At 31.2% G+C, this 16237-nt stretch overlaps 1 protein-coding gene across 2 annotated transcripts in view; it reads left to right on the forward strand.

Moving 5' to 3' along the window:
* The first annotated feature begins 5937 nt into the window (after positions 1–5937).
* The window catches only part of LOC101253578 (serine/threonine-protein kinase ATM), a 52827-nt gene continuing 42527 nt past the window's right edge, over positions 5938–16237 (forward strand). The window contains exons 1-17 of one of the 2 annotated variants that reach the window (XM_010320675.4): positions 5938–6068; positions 6206–6281; positions 6616–6724; positions 6803–6946; positions 8284–8445; positions 8545–8740; positions 8869–9025; positions 9111–9250; positions 11006–11093; positions 11403–11506; positions 12268–12366; positions 12527–12583; positions 12818–12902; positions 13470–13544; positions 14157–14198; positions 14331–14401; positions 14834–14882. In XM_010320675.4, coding sequence (XP_010318977.1) covers positions 6213–6281; positions 6616–6724; positions 6803–6946; positions 8284–8445; positions 8545–8740; positions 8869–9025; positions 9111–9250; positions 11006–11093; positions 11403–11506; positions 12268–12366; positions 12527–12583; positions 12818–12902; positions 13470–13544; positions 14157–14198; positions 14331–14401; positions 14834–14882 — 1647 coding nt within the window. In that variant the 5' untranslated portion in view covers positions 5938–6068; positions 6206–6212. Of the gene's footprint in view, positions 6069–6205; positions 6282–6615; positions 6725–6802; positions 6947–8283; positions 8450–8544; positions 8741–8868; positions 9026–9110; positions 9251–11005; positions 11094–11402; positions 11507–12267; positions 12367–12526; positions 12584–12817; positions 12903–13469; positions 13545–14156; positions 14199–14330; positions 14402–14833; positions 14883–16237 lie in introns of those variants that run through there. The other variant, XM_010320677.4, reaches the window with a different exon arrangement.

Consider the following 16237-nt stretch of genomic DNA (forward strand, 5'->3'; position numbering starts at 1 on the left):
GAAGACAGAATCAAGATTATGAGTTTGGAGGTTCTAGATTTTAGAACAAAAGATCAATAGTGGGGTTTTGAATACACACTATTAGTGTGAATTAACAAGTTTATATATATATATATATTTATATAATTTTGTAATACAAATACAGAGTCTATAAAAAAGCTAGTGAATTTGTTTGAACACGTAGCTCCCCGCCTCGTATGCACTCATCATTACATCATGCTTGTCTTTTTAGCTTTGAACTTGTGATCGTGCAGTGTAGCTCATGCGAATCTAAAAAAGAATAGGGACAGTTTTGGATAGGACCACGTTATTTGCCCTACTCAGTTCCCTTTTTATATTTCATTATAATATAATTGTTCATACTTGATACTATTAGTCCTGGACTTGGACGAAAAGAGTGTTTGCATTATCGAACATAGGAGTAGTTAAACTTATTGAACTCTGAAGGAATTTAGTTATAGAGCGATGGTTAGGTCAATATTGTTGAATGAGTAAAGTGTTACAAGTAATAATAGTGTTTATGTTCAAAGTTAAAGATAGAATTTATCAGAAATTGTTCAGATGGATGTGTGATCACTAATAGGAGAGACATGATCATGAGCAACAAAGTAATACGTGACAGGATAGAATGACATTTGTGTGATAGACAAGACGATGAAAGCGAGACTAAGATGGTTTAATTTGGAAAAGTGAAAAGGATGTGTGTAGATGCACCATTTAGTTAGGGTGTGTGTAGAGATAGAGGTGGGCCCAAAAAAATCAACATGCGAGGGTGATTAGACAAAAGACTGCGATGTATATGGCACTTCTTCGACTTATTGAAGATATGATCTAAATAAAAATGTCTATATGGAAGTGAAGAATTAGACTAGAGAATTAATAGATAGCCGAGTACAATCACCAGTTAGAGGCTAGCCTAATATCCTCTTGTTTGATTAATAGTACTCCCTCTGTCCCTATTTACTTGTTTATATTTTCTCTTTTATTTGTCCCTATTCACTTGTTCATATTTCCTATTTTAGTTGTCCCTATTTGCTTGGTCATTTTGACAAATCAATAAATGACAAAAAAGAATTCCTAGTATACCTTCATTTAAAGTTTTAGAAAATTTCTAAGTTTTAATTCTTATGCTTTTTGAAACCATAATTAATAAAGATAAAATTGTAATTTTACCGTGCTAATTATTGTTATCTTAACATGTGTGTCATTTCGAAAGTGGACAACTAAATAGGACAGAGGAAGTAATATTCGATACTAATCGCATAATTTGGTTTTCTTCAATTTATTTTCGTTGTATTGCTCCATTTTACTTTATACTATGATATTGTGTTATCATTCAATTTAGTATTCAGTACTAATCGCATAATTTGGTTTTCTTCAATGTTATTTTCGTTGTGTTGCTCCATTTTACTTTATACTATGATATTGTGTTATCATTTAATTTTGTTATCTTCTTGCCATCCTTTTTCGCATAATTTGTTTTTAGTTAGGAATCTATCGAAAATTATTTAACTATATCCAAAAAGATAGAGATAATAAAATCCAAGCACATTTTATCCTTCCAAAACCTTATTCATAAAATTGCACTTATATATATATATGTTATTATTGTCAAATCTACTCCATACCTCAAAGCATGATCTTATTTTAAACCTGAGATTTGAGTCCTAATGTAAAATTGTATTTTTGTACTTTGAAAGAATATATATGAGCTTAGCCTATAAAAATCTTCATTTTTCATACGAGTATATATTTCTCTCTGTCTTTTTTTTTGTTTTTTACTTCAATAACCTATACTTCTTTTTAATATATCTGGTGCCGTTGGGAATTTGGAATTAATTGCAAGTTTTTTTAAAAAATAAAAATTTCTTTATATATATTTCAAATATTTTAAATTGTTAATTATTATGATTCATAATATTTTTCACATAATTTTTAAATATGAATTTAATTAATAAACTTAAGATTTTATATTTAAATTCACAATTAAAAATTAAAAATTTCAATTTAAAAATTTTAAATTATACCACCTAAATTGAGACCGACATATATATATAATATATAGTTATATATAGTAGCATAACCTTAATACCTCAAGTTACTGATAAATATGAGCCAGGCCCATGTCAAACAGTGAGAACTAACATAATTATTTGGAAAAAACAAATATATGTAAGTAGATAGATATTCCTACGTATCTATTAAACCACACAATACTTTAAAATAATAATATCATAGCACCCACACTTAATTATCTCCTCGCAAACGGGTTTTTGAACCCAAAAATTTCATAAATAAGAAGATTTATATATTTTTTTCACGCACTTTTAGAAGAGTACACTCACTCTCGTTATCATGTCATCTTTTGGAGAATGTTTAAATCACTTAAAAAATGTTAAAGGGTATTTAAATGTTCATGTAATTTAAGTATTAAAGTAAGTTGTGCTGTCAAATTTAGAGTTTTTTTATATGCTCACATAGAAAGACACATAGTTAAAATGCAGTCTTATCAAAGACGGATCTAGAATTTGAAGGTCAGTGGTGCCACAACGTTCAAGTTAGATAAAAGGACCGCTTGTTTTAATTTTGGGTTACAAACTCAGGTTATTCTTTTTTTATTTTTTATTTTTATAACAAATCGATCAAATGTGCATAAAGGAATATTTTCTTTTAGATATTATGTAATCGGAAATAACTATACAATTCAATTTTTATTTTCTTTTTGGAACTAGATGTCTTAGAGCCTATTTGGCTCAGCTTAAAAGTTGGTCAAACTGACTTGACTTATTTAGCTGTTTGGCAATACTCAAAATAGCTTATTTTAAGTTAAAAAAAACTTATTTTAAGCCAAAAGTTAAAAGCTGGGGTAGGGGTATTTTTTTTTTTTAGCTTATAAGCTGTTTTAAGTTGACTACATTTTTATCTTTTTGTGCTTAATATTTTTATACAATCTCCAAATTACCCATATAACCCTAACATTTCTTTCTTCCATTTTTCCTTTTTCACGTTTGACATAACAACTTCAGCACTTTTATCCAAACGCATAACTGCTTATTTTAAAAATAAGTTTCAGCACTTTTAAAAGTACTTTTTTAAAGCTGCTTTTATTAAGCCCTTCCAAATGGGCCCTTATTCGCTCAAACTTTGAGACAAAAAAAAATTACATTAAAATTAGAGTTTGTATAAATCATCTAATAATATTAACATTATATTTTCATCTTCCATTGACTTTATGTATTGTTCGAGATATATAGTTTGGAAAGAATAAAAATTGTAATTTCATCCTATTCATCTTATTTAGCAAAAACGTCGGTGAAGATCGAAATAACCTTTAAATTAAAAAAAATTATTTTGAAACTTATGTTTCCTAAAAAAACTACTATTTAAAGTAATATTCATTTGACGCTCATAATTCAGTACTCACAAATTGATTAAAAAAAATAATGCGTTACACTCATGTCAATAGGTTAATAATTAGTGCTTGAGAAAGTCTAAAAATTAAAAACTAACTGTGAAAAGGGGTCAATTTGAATTAATAAAGAATAGTAGATAAATAAGAATGAATGGAGAAAAAGAAAAGAAAAAGAAAAAAAGGAGCAAGCTAAATAAATAGATGTTGCTGCAGTTTGAACCAGCGTTGACAATGTGGCAAAATCTCTCCTTTGCCAATTGAGCTATTCCATAGTACAATCACTTGGTAGCAAAAGTAATACATATTTAATTTTATATATATATATATATATACAATGTTTTCTCTGATATCACTGGGTGCCGTGACACCTCCTCCCAACAACGTAGATCCACCCTTAACTCTTATATACTAGTATATAACAATATACCTAAAACTCCCTTTAGCAGTGGCGTATGCATGACTTTTAAGCAGTGTCATTGTTTGTAAAATTTTTAAATCACAAAAAAAAAAATGAAAAAAAAAGTTTTATTCATTAAGATTGCGGGTACAATTATGTTCTTCTCTTGATTCTTCTCTCATAAGATTTATCCACGATTGAGGGCCGTTAGTGATGTATTTCTCGAACTAGGATGATTTAGATTTGACCTCTATATAAATATTCCATCAATTTGCGAAATATTCGAGATTGATCTCTTTATGAAATTTTCGATATATATTTCAAGGAAACCTCGTATCCTTTATAGTTTTGAGTAAAGGTAGCCCCTAAAAATTCTAATTAAAACTGGATACACTTTCTAGAGTCTCAATTAGAATTAAGCACGTCTTATAGAGTCCTGCCAAAATTTCACAATCACCATTTAAAGGACAAGAATGATTCAAAGGAAATTTGAGTTGTTAAAAATTAATTTGGTACTTGGATTTCCCCCCTAGAATATTAGTAATTGAGGATCAAAATATTAGAGGATTGCAGACAATTGTAATCAATTGAAAGAATCTTTAATTATTTCATCGACACAAAGAAATAGATAAAAAATAATCATTATGCATAAATAAAAATAAAAATAAAAATAAAAATAAAACTTCAAGCACGTAATAAAAATAAGATAACAAAAAAAAAAAAGGTGATTTGAGATGTCGAATAATGATGATTGATGAACAAAAACTATTTTTTTAAGAAACTCATAAGTCACAAATATAAAAATATAAAGAGTCAACAATTATTTTATTCAACTACAATTGTAATGAATAAAAGATTTAAAATTTTACTTCTATTCTAAAATAAAAGGAAAGTTTTTAATTTAAAAATAAAATAAGAGGAAAAAAAATTAAAACTTAGATGGTAAGTGATCTCGCGATGCTCTACTCCTAAAATCAGGTCTCAATCACCCGAATTACAATCAATTTGTAAAAAATTATTTCGTTTTAAACTAATCTTATAATATATACGTATGTTTAGTAGAATGTTTCGATCAAATCGTATCACGTGATACCACTTCCATCAATGTAGATTCACCCCTACTCGTTAGGAACATAAGCATGCACATTGTGTATTCATTAAGTATACAATGTGTAAACGTTGTTTATAACAAATACACATATTATATACAATTTCACTTAAAAGGAAAACTTAGTTCATTAAGTCTTTTGCCGCAAACCCAATACAATTCCGCTAAAATCATCATCAATGTCCCGTTTATAGCAAACATAAATATATAAATTTAACATAAATCACCCACAAAATTGATTTAAGACATGAAAAAAATATCTAATCATAAATATTATAATTTTTTTTGAAATTTATCTGCGAGTATTATAATAAGTACACTTTTACTTATTTATATTTTATTTTTTTAATCTTTATTGTTTAAGAAGAAGAGATTAATTTGAATGCGATAAAAAAATAAAAATATATAATTTAAAGAGCAATGACACTTAACTAGCTTGCAAAAAAAGAAAAAAAGAAAAAGAAAGAACACAAATGCTTCTAAATTTATTAGACAAGAAAAAAAAGATAATTTTAGATAGAAACAAAATTGCTTGGTGACGTTAGACGCTAGATTTGGTGATGAAACGACAGTCAACTAATAGCACAAAAATGATTGGACAAAGCACATCACAAATAAAAAGACAAAAAAAAAAAAAAAAATCTAGTCAATATTTTCATGAATTAGTCAATTCTATAAATAAATAAAAATTATTTTGAATAATTTCACTCGAATAATTCTATATATTTTCAATAAGAAAGGTTATTTTCATCCATAAGTACCAGGTATTAGAATTTTAAAAATAAATTTATGAAACAAAAAAAGTTCTGTATGTTGTATCTGGACAAAAATATTATAATTGAAACGAATACTTATGTTTGATTAAAAATTATTGATAAGTATGTTATTATCTAACAAAACAGAAAAAGAAGTGGAGAGTATTTTTATTTTATACTTGATTAAAAAATATATAAGGTATAGCATATGACCAAAATAAATGGTATATTAGTAGATAAAAATATAAAATAATTTGCAATAAGTTATGTATTCTCTTTCCAAAAACAAAACACGGTAGGACGAAGATTGGACTAAAATTGCAGAAAACACGGGTTGGCGTCGACCCGCTTATTAAAGGAGTATTTTGTCTCTAAACTCTTTTTAGAATCTCTCAGGTTTATTCACTCTACTCTTCACTCCCCTTGAACCACTCTTACAACTTCCCGCCGATCGTCAATTCAACAAGTTAAAACCCTAATTCCATTCTCACGTTCTTGTTTGTGTAATGTTAATGGTGTTATCATTATTATAGGGGAATCATGGTGACGTCCAGAGATATTCAGGATATCGTCTCCAAGCTTTCATCAGATAAAGCAAAATCTCGAGAAGTATAAACACTTTAATTTTTTTGATTTTATGAATTTGTAAAGAAATTATCGGAATTTAATGAGAAACCGTATTCAAGTAAACTGAATTGAAGTAGTGAATTTCTAAGTAGATGTTAGCGAACAACGTTGTTATTAAGGGTATTTACTTTTTGTAATTTGATTAATTGGTTTTGATTTTATGAGTTCATAAAGAAATCATCGGAGTTAATATTCAAGAAACAGAATTCAAGAAAACGGTATTCAAGTAGTGAAGTTCTAAGACAATGTTAAAGAGCAACGTTATTTCCTGTTTGTAATTTGATAAGTTTGTTTTTGATCTTCTTAATCAAAACAGGAAGGGATTAAGTTGTTAAATGCATGGCTAGAAGGCCAAAGGTCTGTTGAATTTTGTAGATACATCGGAGAGGAGACTGCGAGGCTTAAACCAGATGAAATTCCTCACTGTGAGTATGAACTTACCATTTTCTCGGTCTTTGTTATGTATGACACTTGATAGATGTTTGAGGATGTTTTTTTTGTAGCGGAGACGTGGCCGTTTCTTGTTACGTTGCTTACTAAATGTGTGTCCCTGGAGATATCTGGGAGCAAAAAGCGTTTGCCTAAGTTGAATGTAGCGAAAACTCTTAGGATTGTTGTCCAACGAGCAGAAGATGCTAAGTTCTCAGGTACTATGTACTATACTTATATATATTTATTGTCATTGCTGATTCTGTTTTCTAGTCTCTGTAAAATATTTAGGTTGTTTCTGTTTATTTCTTGTGAAAGTAAATGCACAGCAATTATGTGTTTGTTTTGTTCATGTGGAGAGATCCTTAAAAGAGAACTGCATTTGCATATAGATGAATTCCATATAGAATCAGCACATAATTAGTCTGCTTTTGCCCAGCCATACCAACAGCTCAAAATGTTAGTTCATGTCTCCAAAATTTTCAGGCTTGGGTAATAAGCATGAGAAACCAATATCTTCTCATCTCCAACTACGCGGGACATCTTTGCACTTGTATAATTATTCGAAGAGATATTTTTTTGGTTAGTGGTATAAGTATTAGAATATTGCAATGTGGGAGTGCTATTCACTTTCTTTTTTTTTTTTTTAAAATGGGAGTGCTACACACAGATCCATTTTAAATGATTTTTTTGAGTTGCATTCTCTTTGATAAACCTTCGTGCTTATCTTTGGTTACTTTTGGTGGCCCTGAAACTTTTCATTTTGTTAGCTTTGGGAGGTAACTCACCCAAGTCCTTGCATGTCTTCCAGCAAAATGAGATTGCACTGTGGAAATTTTCATATCATAACGGAGCGTTTGTAGTTGCATGAAAACCTAAAACTATCATTCCTTCAACATAGATTTGTTGGAACCTAGAGGAGTTCCTTCTATATATTGTACTTATTTTTGTTTAGATAAAAGGTTATTATTCCCCTGTGATTTTAATTTTTTCAAGTGAAGTATAATTTTGTTGAAAATGGGAAAAGATATGCTTATCTACAAAAAGATGCCCAATTTTCTGTACATATAGGAACCTCATGCATGGGTGCACCAAATTGACACTAAAGCTGGAGGCTACTCCTTAAATGTATTAAAATCAAGATCTTCCGTTCAAAAGTTCTCCTATTTCTGTCCCTATATCCTATCCACATAAATACTAATGGAAAAACATCTCACCCCCGGCATCTTTTCTTCCATCCTCAGAAGGCCCAACTTAATAATGTATCCTTTATAGTATCCAATATGGTTTATTGTATCCTTGACCATCTTAAAAGCTTCCATTATAGACGTGATGCTACCTGTCAATGTAGTAAGATATGATTCACAATATTTCTTGAGTGTTTACACACGAAGCACCAACTAATAGATGTAATCCTCTTCCTTCTCAAGTTCTCCACCACCACAAAAGCAAAAAAATCTTTCTTGGTATGATTCATGCACCAAATGGTGTAATTATTTCCATTTTTTTTATTGAAGATGATGAAATTGTTTCATATGTTTATTATGTCTGACAGGCAAAGATATGCCTCTTCTATCTGTGGCAAAATTGCTTTTCAATCATGTTTGGGATGTCCTAAAGGATACTCCTAGTTTTCAATCCGAGTATGGAACTATTCTCCGGCATCTTTTGGCAGTGAGAACTTACCGTTTTCACTTGCGGAAGAGGGTTTACTGTTGTAAGTAAGCAAATATCTTTTATTTGGTTAAGCAAAGAGGTGCCTATAATCTGACATTCTTTTTCCATTTTTTACTATAACTTATGTGTTAATCTGCAGGTTTGGTGCTTCTGTACATGGAAAAGGTAGAAACAAGTTTACAAGAAAAAAGTGATGGCCAAATAAATCCAAGAGAGGAGGTCTTTCGCTGCATCATGACACTTCATTCTCTTCTTGAAAATCCCCCTGGAGATTTTCCTGATACCCTTCAAGATGATATTGTTAAGGGTTTTATTGGAATTTTTTCTTATGTAAGGTGAGAGGTATTCAGGTCCTCATGCCTTTTGTTTTTTTCTCTCTATTTTTTCCACTGCTGATTGTACTATTTTTTTTTTCTTTAAATTGGTCGACATTCCACTGATCTCTTTACTTATTGTGGTTTAGGGATGAAGGGAAGATTTCACGCAAGTTAATCGAGTGCATTAACATATATTTGCTGAAGGATGGCCCAAATTTAGGTTCTAAATCTCTGGAAATCCATGATGCTCTGCAACATTTTGTCTTCCGATGTTGGATGACAACTCGTGATCGTGGCTTAAAGGTGTACAATTTCATTAGATGCAGTACTTCATGCCTATACCTATGCATCGGACATAAATTTCTAATGCCCGTCTCTTCTTTTATAGGATTCACTTGTTCTTTATGCAAGGCTACAACTAAATTTGATGAGAGATCTTGCTGATGGGAGCTCTTTGTTAGAACAACTTCAGGATGTACTAGGGAAGGAATTAGATCAAATGAGCAATTGCAACATCAATTTACCCTGGTTAGTACTGTTCCATATGGATAGTGTAATTGTACCGAGTTGCCCTTGTAGAAAGCTCAGCTTGAGGTCATCAATCTGTTTTAGTGGATGGTTGGTGAACATGCTAAACATGCTTGGGTTTTAAATTTTTATGGACAAAAAATTATCTTTTTCATTTCCCCCCTTAAATGTTCTATTCAGAAGTATATGTTGGACACTTAAGGTTCCACCCAAAGCTCACCTTAGTCTACTGTCCAATATCCGCAATCTTGCCTTAACTCTCTTCTAATGGTCCTCCGTTGTTTCATCTCTAGCTTTTCCTTCAAATTTTCAAGCATCCTCAAATTTGATATTTTTCAACAACGGGAAGTGGTGACCAGAAGCTAGAGCACATTCCATCTTCAGCTCCTGAAGTCCCTCTTTTTTTTTTCTTTGCTATTATTTCCATCTAAAATCTGTTTCTGCAAATTCACCAACCAATCTGAATCTGCAAAGGTACCAACTCGTTATGATCATTTGTTTCTCTTCTTCATTTATTTTGGATGCCTGATTTTTGTTCAATATATTTTAGGGAAAAGGGCTTGATATACCCCTTACCTTTGTCATTTGAAGCTGATGTGCCCCTCGTTATGAAAGTGGCTCATATAAACCATTATTGTTATACAAATGACTCACATCTACCTCTACGGTTACAAAATAAGCTCACATATACCCTTCATTTAACATAAGTGAATAGAATTTTACATTTTTGACTTTTAATTTTAAAAAAATTATACTAAAAAATTGTTTTTTGACTTCTTTGATTTTCATTATTTGAGTTTCTTATTCTTATTTTATTTTTTTCTTTCATTTCTTAGTTCAAAGAAAAAAAAAATAAAAACTATTTTTTGTGGCTATATTACTCCCTCCATTCCATATTAATTGAATTTTCGAGGTGTTTCACATCCTTTAAGAAAAGTAGATTAAGACATAAATTGACATAGTTTTCCATTTTTACCCTTATTAATTATTGTAAAATTTATTGAAGTCATCACATTGAAAATCCAAATAAAGGGTAAAATTGGAAGAACTCACTAAAAGTAAGTCTTGAAAACAATTAAGTTAATTTGAAATTGTCTCAAAAATTCAATTAATATGGAATGGAGGGAGTACAATTTAAGTATAATTTTTCGGCAATATTGTAATTTAGTTTTTGTGTGAGAAAAAATAATTGGGCCATCTATATAAATTTTACAAGATAATTAGTGAAATATTATTAATAAATTTGATCATCAAAATTATAAATTTAAATTAGTCATTGAAACAAAAAATAGTTAAAAAAAATGTGTGAGGAGGATTGAATATACCCATACGTGATTATTTTTTTTAAAAATATTTTAAACAATAAATTAAAATTAATCTTTTTACTTCCGTTAGAGGAAAAGGGTATATGTGAGCCATTTGTATAACAATACCCACTTTTATAACGAGGGGTATATCAGCTCTAAATGACAAAGTTGAGGGTATATCAGATCTTTTTCTCTTTATTTCATAATTCGAGCATGAAGGATGAGCTTCTTTGGTTTAATGTTAACTGTTTAAGACTATCTCTAATCTGAAGGACCTCATATATGAACTTCTATTTGAGTTATGGGCTTGCACATCATATCATCTTAAATGATAATTGAGCAGAGTATCAATAACTTAGCTTGGCTCCATTCATTTATATTGTGACATGTTGCCGTATTTATTTATGATTTTCCCCTAGACGTCTTAATGATGTGTTCTTCTGTACAGGAAAGACACAACTAGGGATGACAAATGTGGAAGCCTGACAAGCTCTCAATGCGGTCTTATGGAGCTTGCAGCACTTGTCTTTTGCCGGGTAGTTGTTTGTTAAATTATTTTTGTTTCAAAGTTTTGATCAGACGATGATGTTCTCTGTGAACTTTTAACTGTTCCCTCAATCTTATCTCCTGTGAAATTGAGTTGGATATCTCTGGATACTTCTATAATTTTGGTATTATCATAGATTTTGCAAGGTTGACATCTTCTGTATCAGATTCTTTGCTTGCGGATGATGCACATCTTTTTGTCAACTTAAGCAGGAATATATTTTATCATCAATTCTTAATATCTGTAAGCACTAGAGGTAAATAGGATTGCCTACTCACTTCGTCATTATGGTTATCAGGCATGTGTTAACACACCTATAGCATCGCCATCTGAGAAACGAATTAGAAGGGAACACGTTGTAGTCCAGATAAGGGAAAGACTCTCAGGTGGAAAGTGGCCATGGTATGTTCCCTTGCGTGTTGTTCCTAGTCTTTGTTTCTAGGTAAATAAATAGTGATGAGTATTGCCATTGTAAATTTGCAACTGTAGTATTTGGAAGGAGGCCTTCCTGTAGTTGCTGCTTGAGTTTTTGTGGCGTATTGAAAGTTTAATAATTAAGTAAAAAGTTATTTTTGTTCCATGATTCATCATATCTATTACTGAAGAGCATTTAATGAGACAAGTTTGTTAGCAACACACATCTTCTGATTTTTTCTCTTTTAAGTCTTTTATCTGTTGTTTATATGCATTATCTATTTATGTGTAAGCATTATCTGACATCTAGTTTGGTATTTCCTCATGAAATTTTGTAGAAAGCCTTTGAAATACTTCATAATTTCCAATGCTAAAAAAAAAGTACTTCATAATTTTCATAAACTTTTGGTTGTGGTGTGTGCCTTTTGTCCCTCTCATGCTGAGGTGGTGGGTGGAGAGAAGAAAAGTTCAATTGTTGAAAGAGCCTTCACATTGATAAGGGGAGTAAAGTTTACCATTTTTGTTATTTACTTGTTTTTTTGATCCCTCTTGACACTTGAGCACTGTCCAAAGTATTTATGCTAGGCCACTCAAACATGTCTGGTAGAATTAAATTTTGAGGTCATGGGCACTCCAATTGGCCTGTCTGCTAAAAATATATATGCAATTGGTTGGCATCACGATCAACTTAATTCTTGAGAAATTCCTTCAATTTGTTAAGTTATTCACTCTGTATGTTTGGGTAACAGGCATGCAGTTTTCTGTTACCTCATCCACAATTATCATGATCGCTTAAAGAAGGATCTGTTGATCTATTGGTTTGAAGGTATATGTTCAAATTTTGAAAGGTTAGTTTTCTGGTCCATGTTGTGGATGCTTTGATCTACTATCCTGAAAGAGCATGTATCAATTTTTCCTGGCTACCTCCATTTTAGAGCTCTTTGCTTTTCAATTCAATACACGAGTCTGTATAAACTGCGGTTCTGACAATCTTTGTTTCCTTTTCAGGATAATAAATGATGCAAACATGGAGCATAGTTATGTAGGTCTCCTGTGGACATTGAGGTGTGTTCTGCCTGATTTTTGTCGATATATTAGCTTTATTCCATTGCACTGTACATGTGGGGCTGACTAGTCTTCTATTATATATTACCACTGTTTGTGTTACTTCTATTTACTGTTGGTGATTTCTAACTTTGATGATACTGTTCCATAAGATTTTGCATTAGTATGTTAATGTATAGGGGTAATTTGTTTCATTTTTTCACATCTTCTCAAATCTAATCTCAACCTATTTAGGAGTCTTCAAGGGCTTTCTTTGATGCTGCTATTTCCTGTTCCAGCACTGCGAACTTCATCCGAGTTGTCTTCCACATTGAGTGGGGTAATTATCTGATCTTCCCAATTTGACATATTCTAGTTTTGGCACTTTGATGTTCTCTTTCTCAAGTAATCTCATGGACCTGTTTGATCTTTTGCTGTTAAATATAGAGAACTTTTTGTTTTCTTATAGCTAGATAAAATTGTTATTTGAATATATTACTGATTTGCATTTTGAGTTGTTCCTTCTTTCTTGTACTCATGTGTTCATAATTCGAAAAAGCTATAAAACCTTAAATCTAAAAGCAGGGAAAATAGAACACAATTAATGGTGCAAAGATAGAATAGTGATTTTCTTAATTTAAATTTGATGACTTAACTTAAGTAGACCAATTAGCTTGCTCTCATTTGTTAAATGTTCAGAGATTTGTCCTTGAAATAGGTTTAGCTCGTTAAGGTGATTTTAAGCGCATTTGTGTGCAACTGTTAGTCTTTTTTTAATAGGCCACTTGGGGGATTAGTGGCCCCTGGCAACAATTTCATTGAGACTACCGATGAAATTCATCTATTTGTTTTTGGTGAAATACTTTCAAATACGGTCTCCAAATTTTGATCTTGACTGTATTTGCAGGTTGAAACAGGTTGGCATACGATATGGAACTGTGTTATTTGTGGTCTGCCCACATTCAGTACTTTTAAGGCGGTTGTAAGTTTTACTTAATTGATCTTCTGAAGACGGAATCCTTTTTCTTTATCTAGTATCAAACTGTTATATAATACTTGTAGTGTGCTATGAAATACTGGCTCACTTTTCCAATTCATCTTCACTCAAATATATTTTTCCCAATAAGGAAATGTGATTGAAGCCCCATGCGTAGGATAGTTAGTAGTTACTGGGATTTATATCTTGAAAGGTATCATGGGAAAGTAAATTAACTCTATGTAGTATCTCATGCTTTTTGCATCCCATTGTTTTGCGAAACATTCTGCTTGCAATTAGTATGAAAGACTTAATTCAATTTACATGTTATGTAATGTTAAGGTGATAAACTATATAATGATTTTTAGAAGTGAATACAAAGTTAGTTGTGGTTACGGTTTAAATTGGATAATGAATCAAGAATTCTTGAAACTGAACATATCTTCAGTCTGACCAACTGGTGGAAAACAAAGCAAGTGAAATGTTTTTGTTCAAACTATATCTGTTGTTTTTTGTCTGCAAGCAGTATTTTCTTGGCAAGTGACTTCTCAGAGTTTCTTATGTGTAAGACAAGTTATTAGGCTACTTGTTTACTTTCTTGTTTCCATGTATGTGCAGGTGGATGCTGCATTAATGTTGCTTAGAAACTTAATACTCAATGTGAGCACTATATTTTTTGCAGAAATTGTGATATTTTCTCTACTTATTTCTGTTGGAGTATTTTGGAGGTCTTCCTCTTGTAGTATGTAGCTATATCAGTATGTCAATGTCTTTGCTTCGTTATTCTTTTAGGATACAACAAATGCATATCTTGTGCCCCAAGACTTGTGGGATCTTCGATTACTTAAACGCGTGCCATCAATGTAAGTAATATATTCTTAATATATAAATACACGGGTATTAGTATAATGAGCCTGTTGTATTGAAGATTACTTTTATTTCTTTTGGTGCACTAACGAGGTTCCTTGTTGTATTGAATGTTGAGTATCTTTCGTAAAAAAACCATCTCTTTCTGTAGGTTTTCTACTTTTTTTTTTATATCTCTTGTATATGGGCTCTGTGCATTCTTTTGATGAAATTTATTTACCATATCAAAAAAAACTTTCTTGTTTCCATAGTATTCAACGGACTAGATTCTCAGAATTTATGTCCTTGGAGATTATATGATTTTTCTGTGTTAAAGTTTTGAAGTAGTTTGATCACTTGTGAAACTTTTGACCTGAAATATTTTACTCGTTTCTCTTTTACATCTGCATTGATTTTGACATCTCCTCATCTTTCCACTTCGATTTCAGATCTGTTTTGTGCTTCATTTCATGTTACTTTTCAAGGAAATGCTACCAAGTACGTGCTCCTCTAATAAGTTCAATTCTAATTTTGTTTTATTTTGTCCTCTATGGTTTACTAACAAAGGTATGGAAAGAACTTACATCCTAAGCATTTGATTAACGCATGGTGGTAAACACAATTCTTGAGATCATTCATCTTGCTCTTTGGTTGGATGCTTTAAGATAATGTCTAGCTCTGCAGATAGATCTTATAGTCCCTGGATTACTGTCAATGTGTAAATGTTTTCTTTTCTTTATCCACTCTTCAGTGCATCTAAGAGTTGCTGTTTTCTCACTGGGACTCGGAGAAAAAGGAAAGCTGCTATTCCATCTTTACTAGTTTTATATTCTCAAAAAAATTATATAATGATGGCTGCTTATTTGAAAAGTCAACAGATTTTATATTTTCTGACAATATAACACCAAGGATTTTATTGTACTTTTGTTAATTAGAATGAAGGATTTATACATGGCAAAAGCTATATTGCAGATGAAACTTCTGAAAGACAAATCATCTAATGACAAAGTGTAGATGACAAAAAAATAATTTATCTGTTCCTTGTAGAAAAAAACACATCAAGAATTTGATATGCCTGCAGAAACCTTTTAATACTTATCCAATCAAGTGAAAGACGACTTGATATATGGAATACCAGATTTTGGTTATCCTAGGAAGCCTCTCATATTAGACTAAATAAATGAAAACAGCCACGGTGAAACACAATTTATCTAAAAGTCCTACTCATCGGAGTTTTAGTGTTCATATATTTTAGAGATCTTCTCTGTCCTAAACAGGGAGTACATTTTTTGTACTTTTACATCATTGCTTGATTTAAGCTAAGTTAGCATAACTACCCTGCTGAACCTACACTGAAATAAAGTTTGGTACTCTGTCTTCTGATTCTTTTGGCTAGTGAAGAACAAAAAAATGGCGCTAGGACAGGCTTTGTTCTAAGGTGAAGGTGATTGATTTAGCATCTATGTGGCCTGAATAAATTTCAAGTACCATTGGAATTTAGCTTTTGTCAGATCGATTTTGTAGGGTATCCGGTAGCTTGTCTTCTTTGAATTTAGCGATGGTACTTGAAAGCTCCTGGAGACACTTCTTTTTTGTTTTTTTAAATATTCTTTTTCCTTATTCAGAAGAATTGTCTCCAGGAACTTTCAAGTACCGTTGCTAAATTGCTTTGCCGGATGCTCATCTTCTATTTCTTGTTTCTAATCACTGCATTTCTGGTGTGAAAGTAAGTTTTTGGAATTTTTGGGTATCTCCTATAGCTATATGGAATGTAGAGCACTTCTAGATATGCTGAAGAGATTATGAAAGCCTGAGTCGGATAGATCATGTTAAGAGGTCCATTTATCTTTTAA

The sequence above is a fragment of the Solanum lycopersicum genome, chromosome 3 (genome assembly GCF_036512215.1).
Source record: "Solanum lycopersicum chromosome 3, SLM_r2.1".
Classification (NCBI taxonomy): domain Eukaryota; kingdom Viridiplantae; phylum Streptophyta; class Magnoliopsida; order Solanales; family Solanaceae; genus Solanum; species Solanum lycopersicum.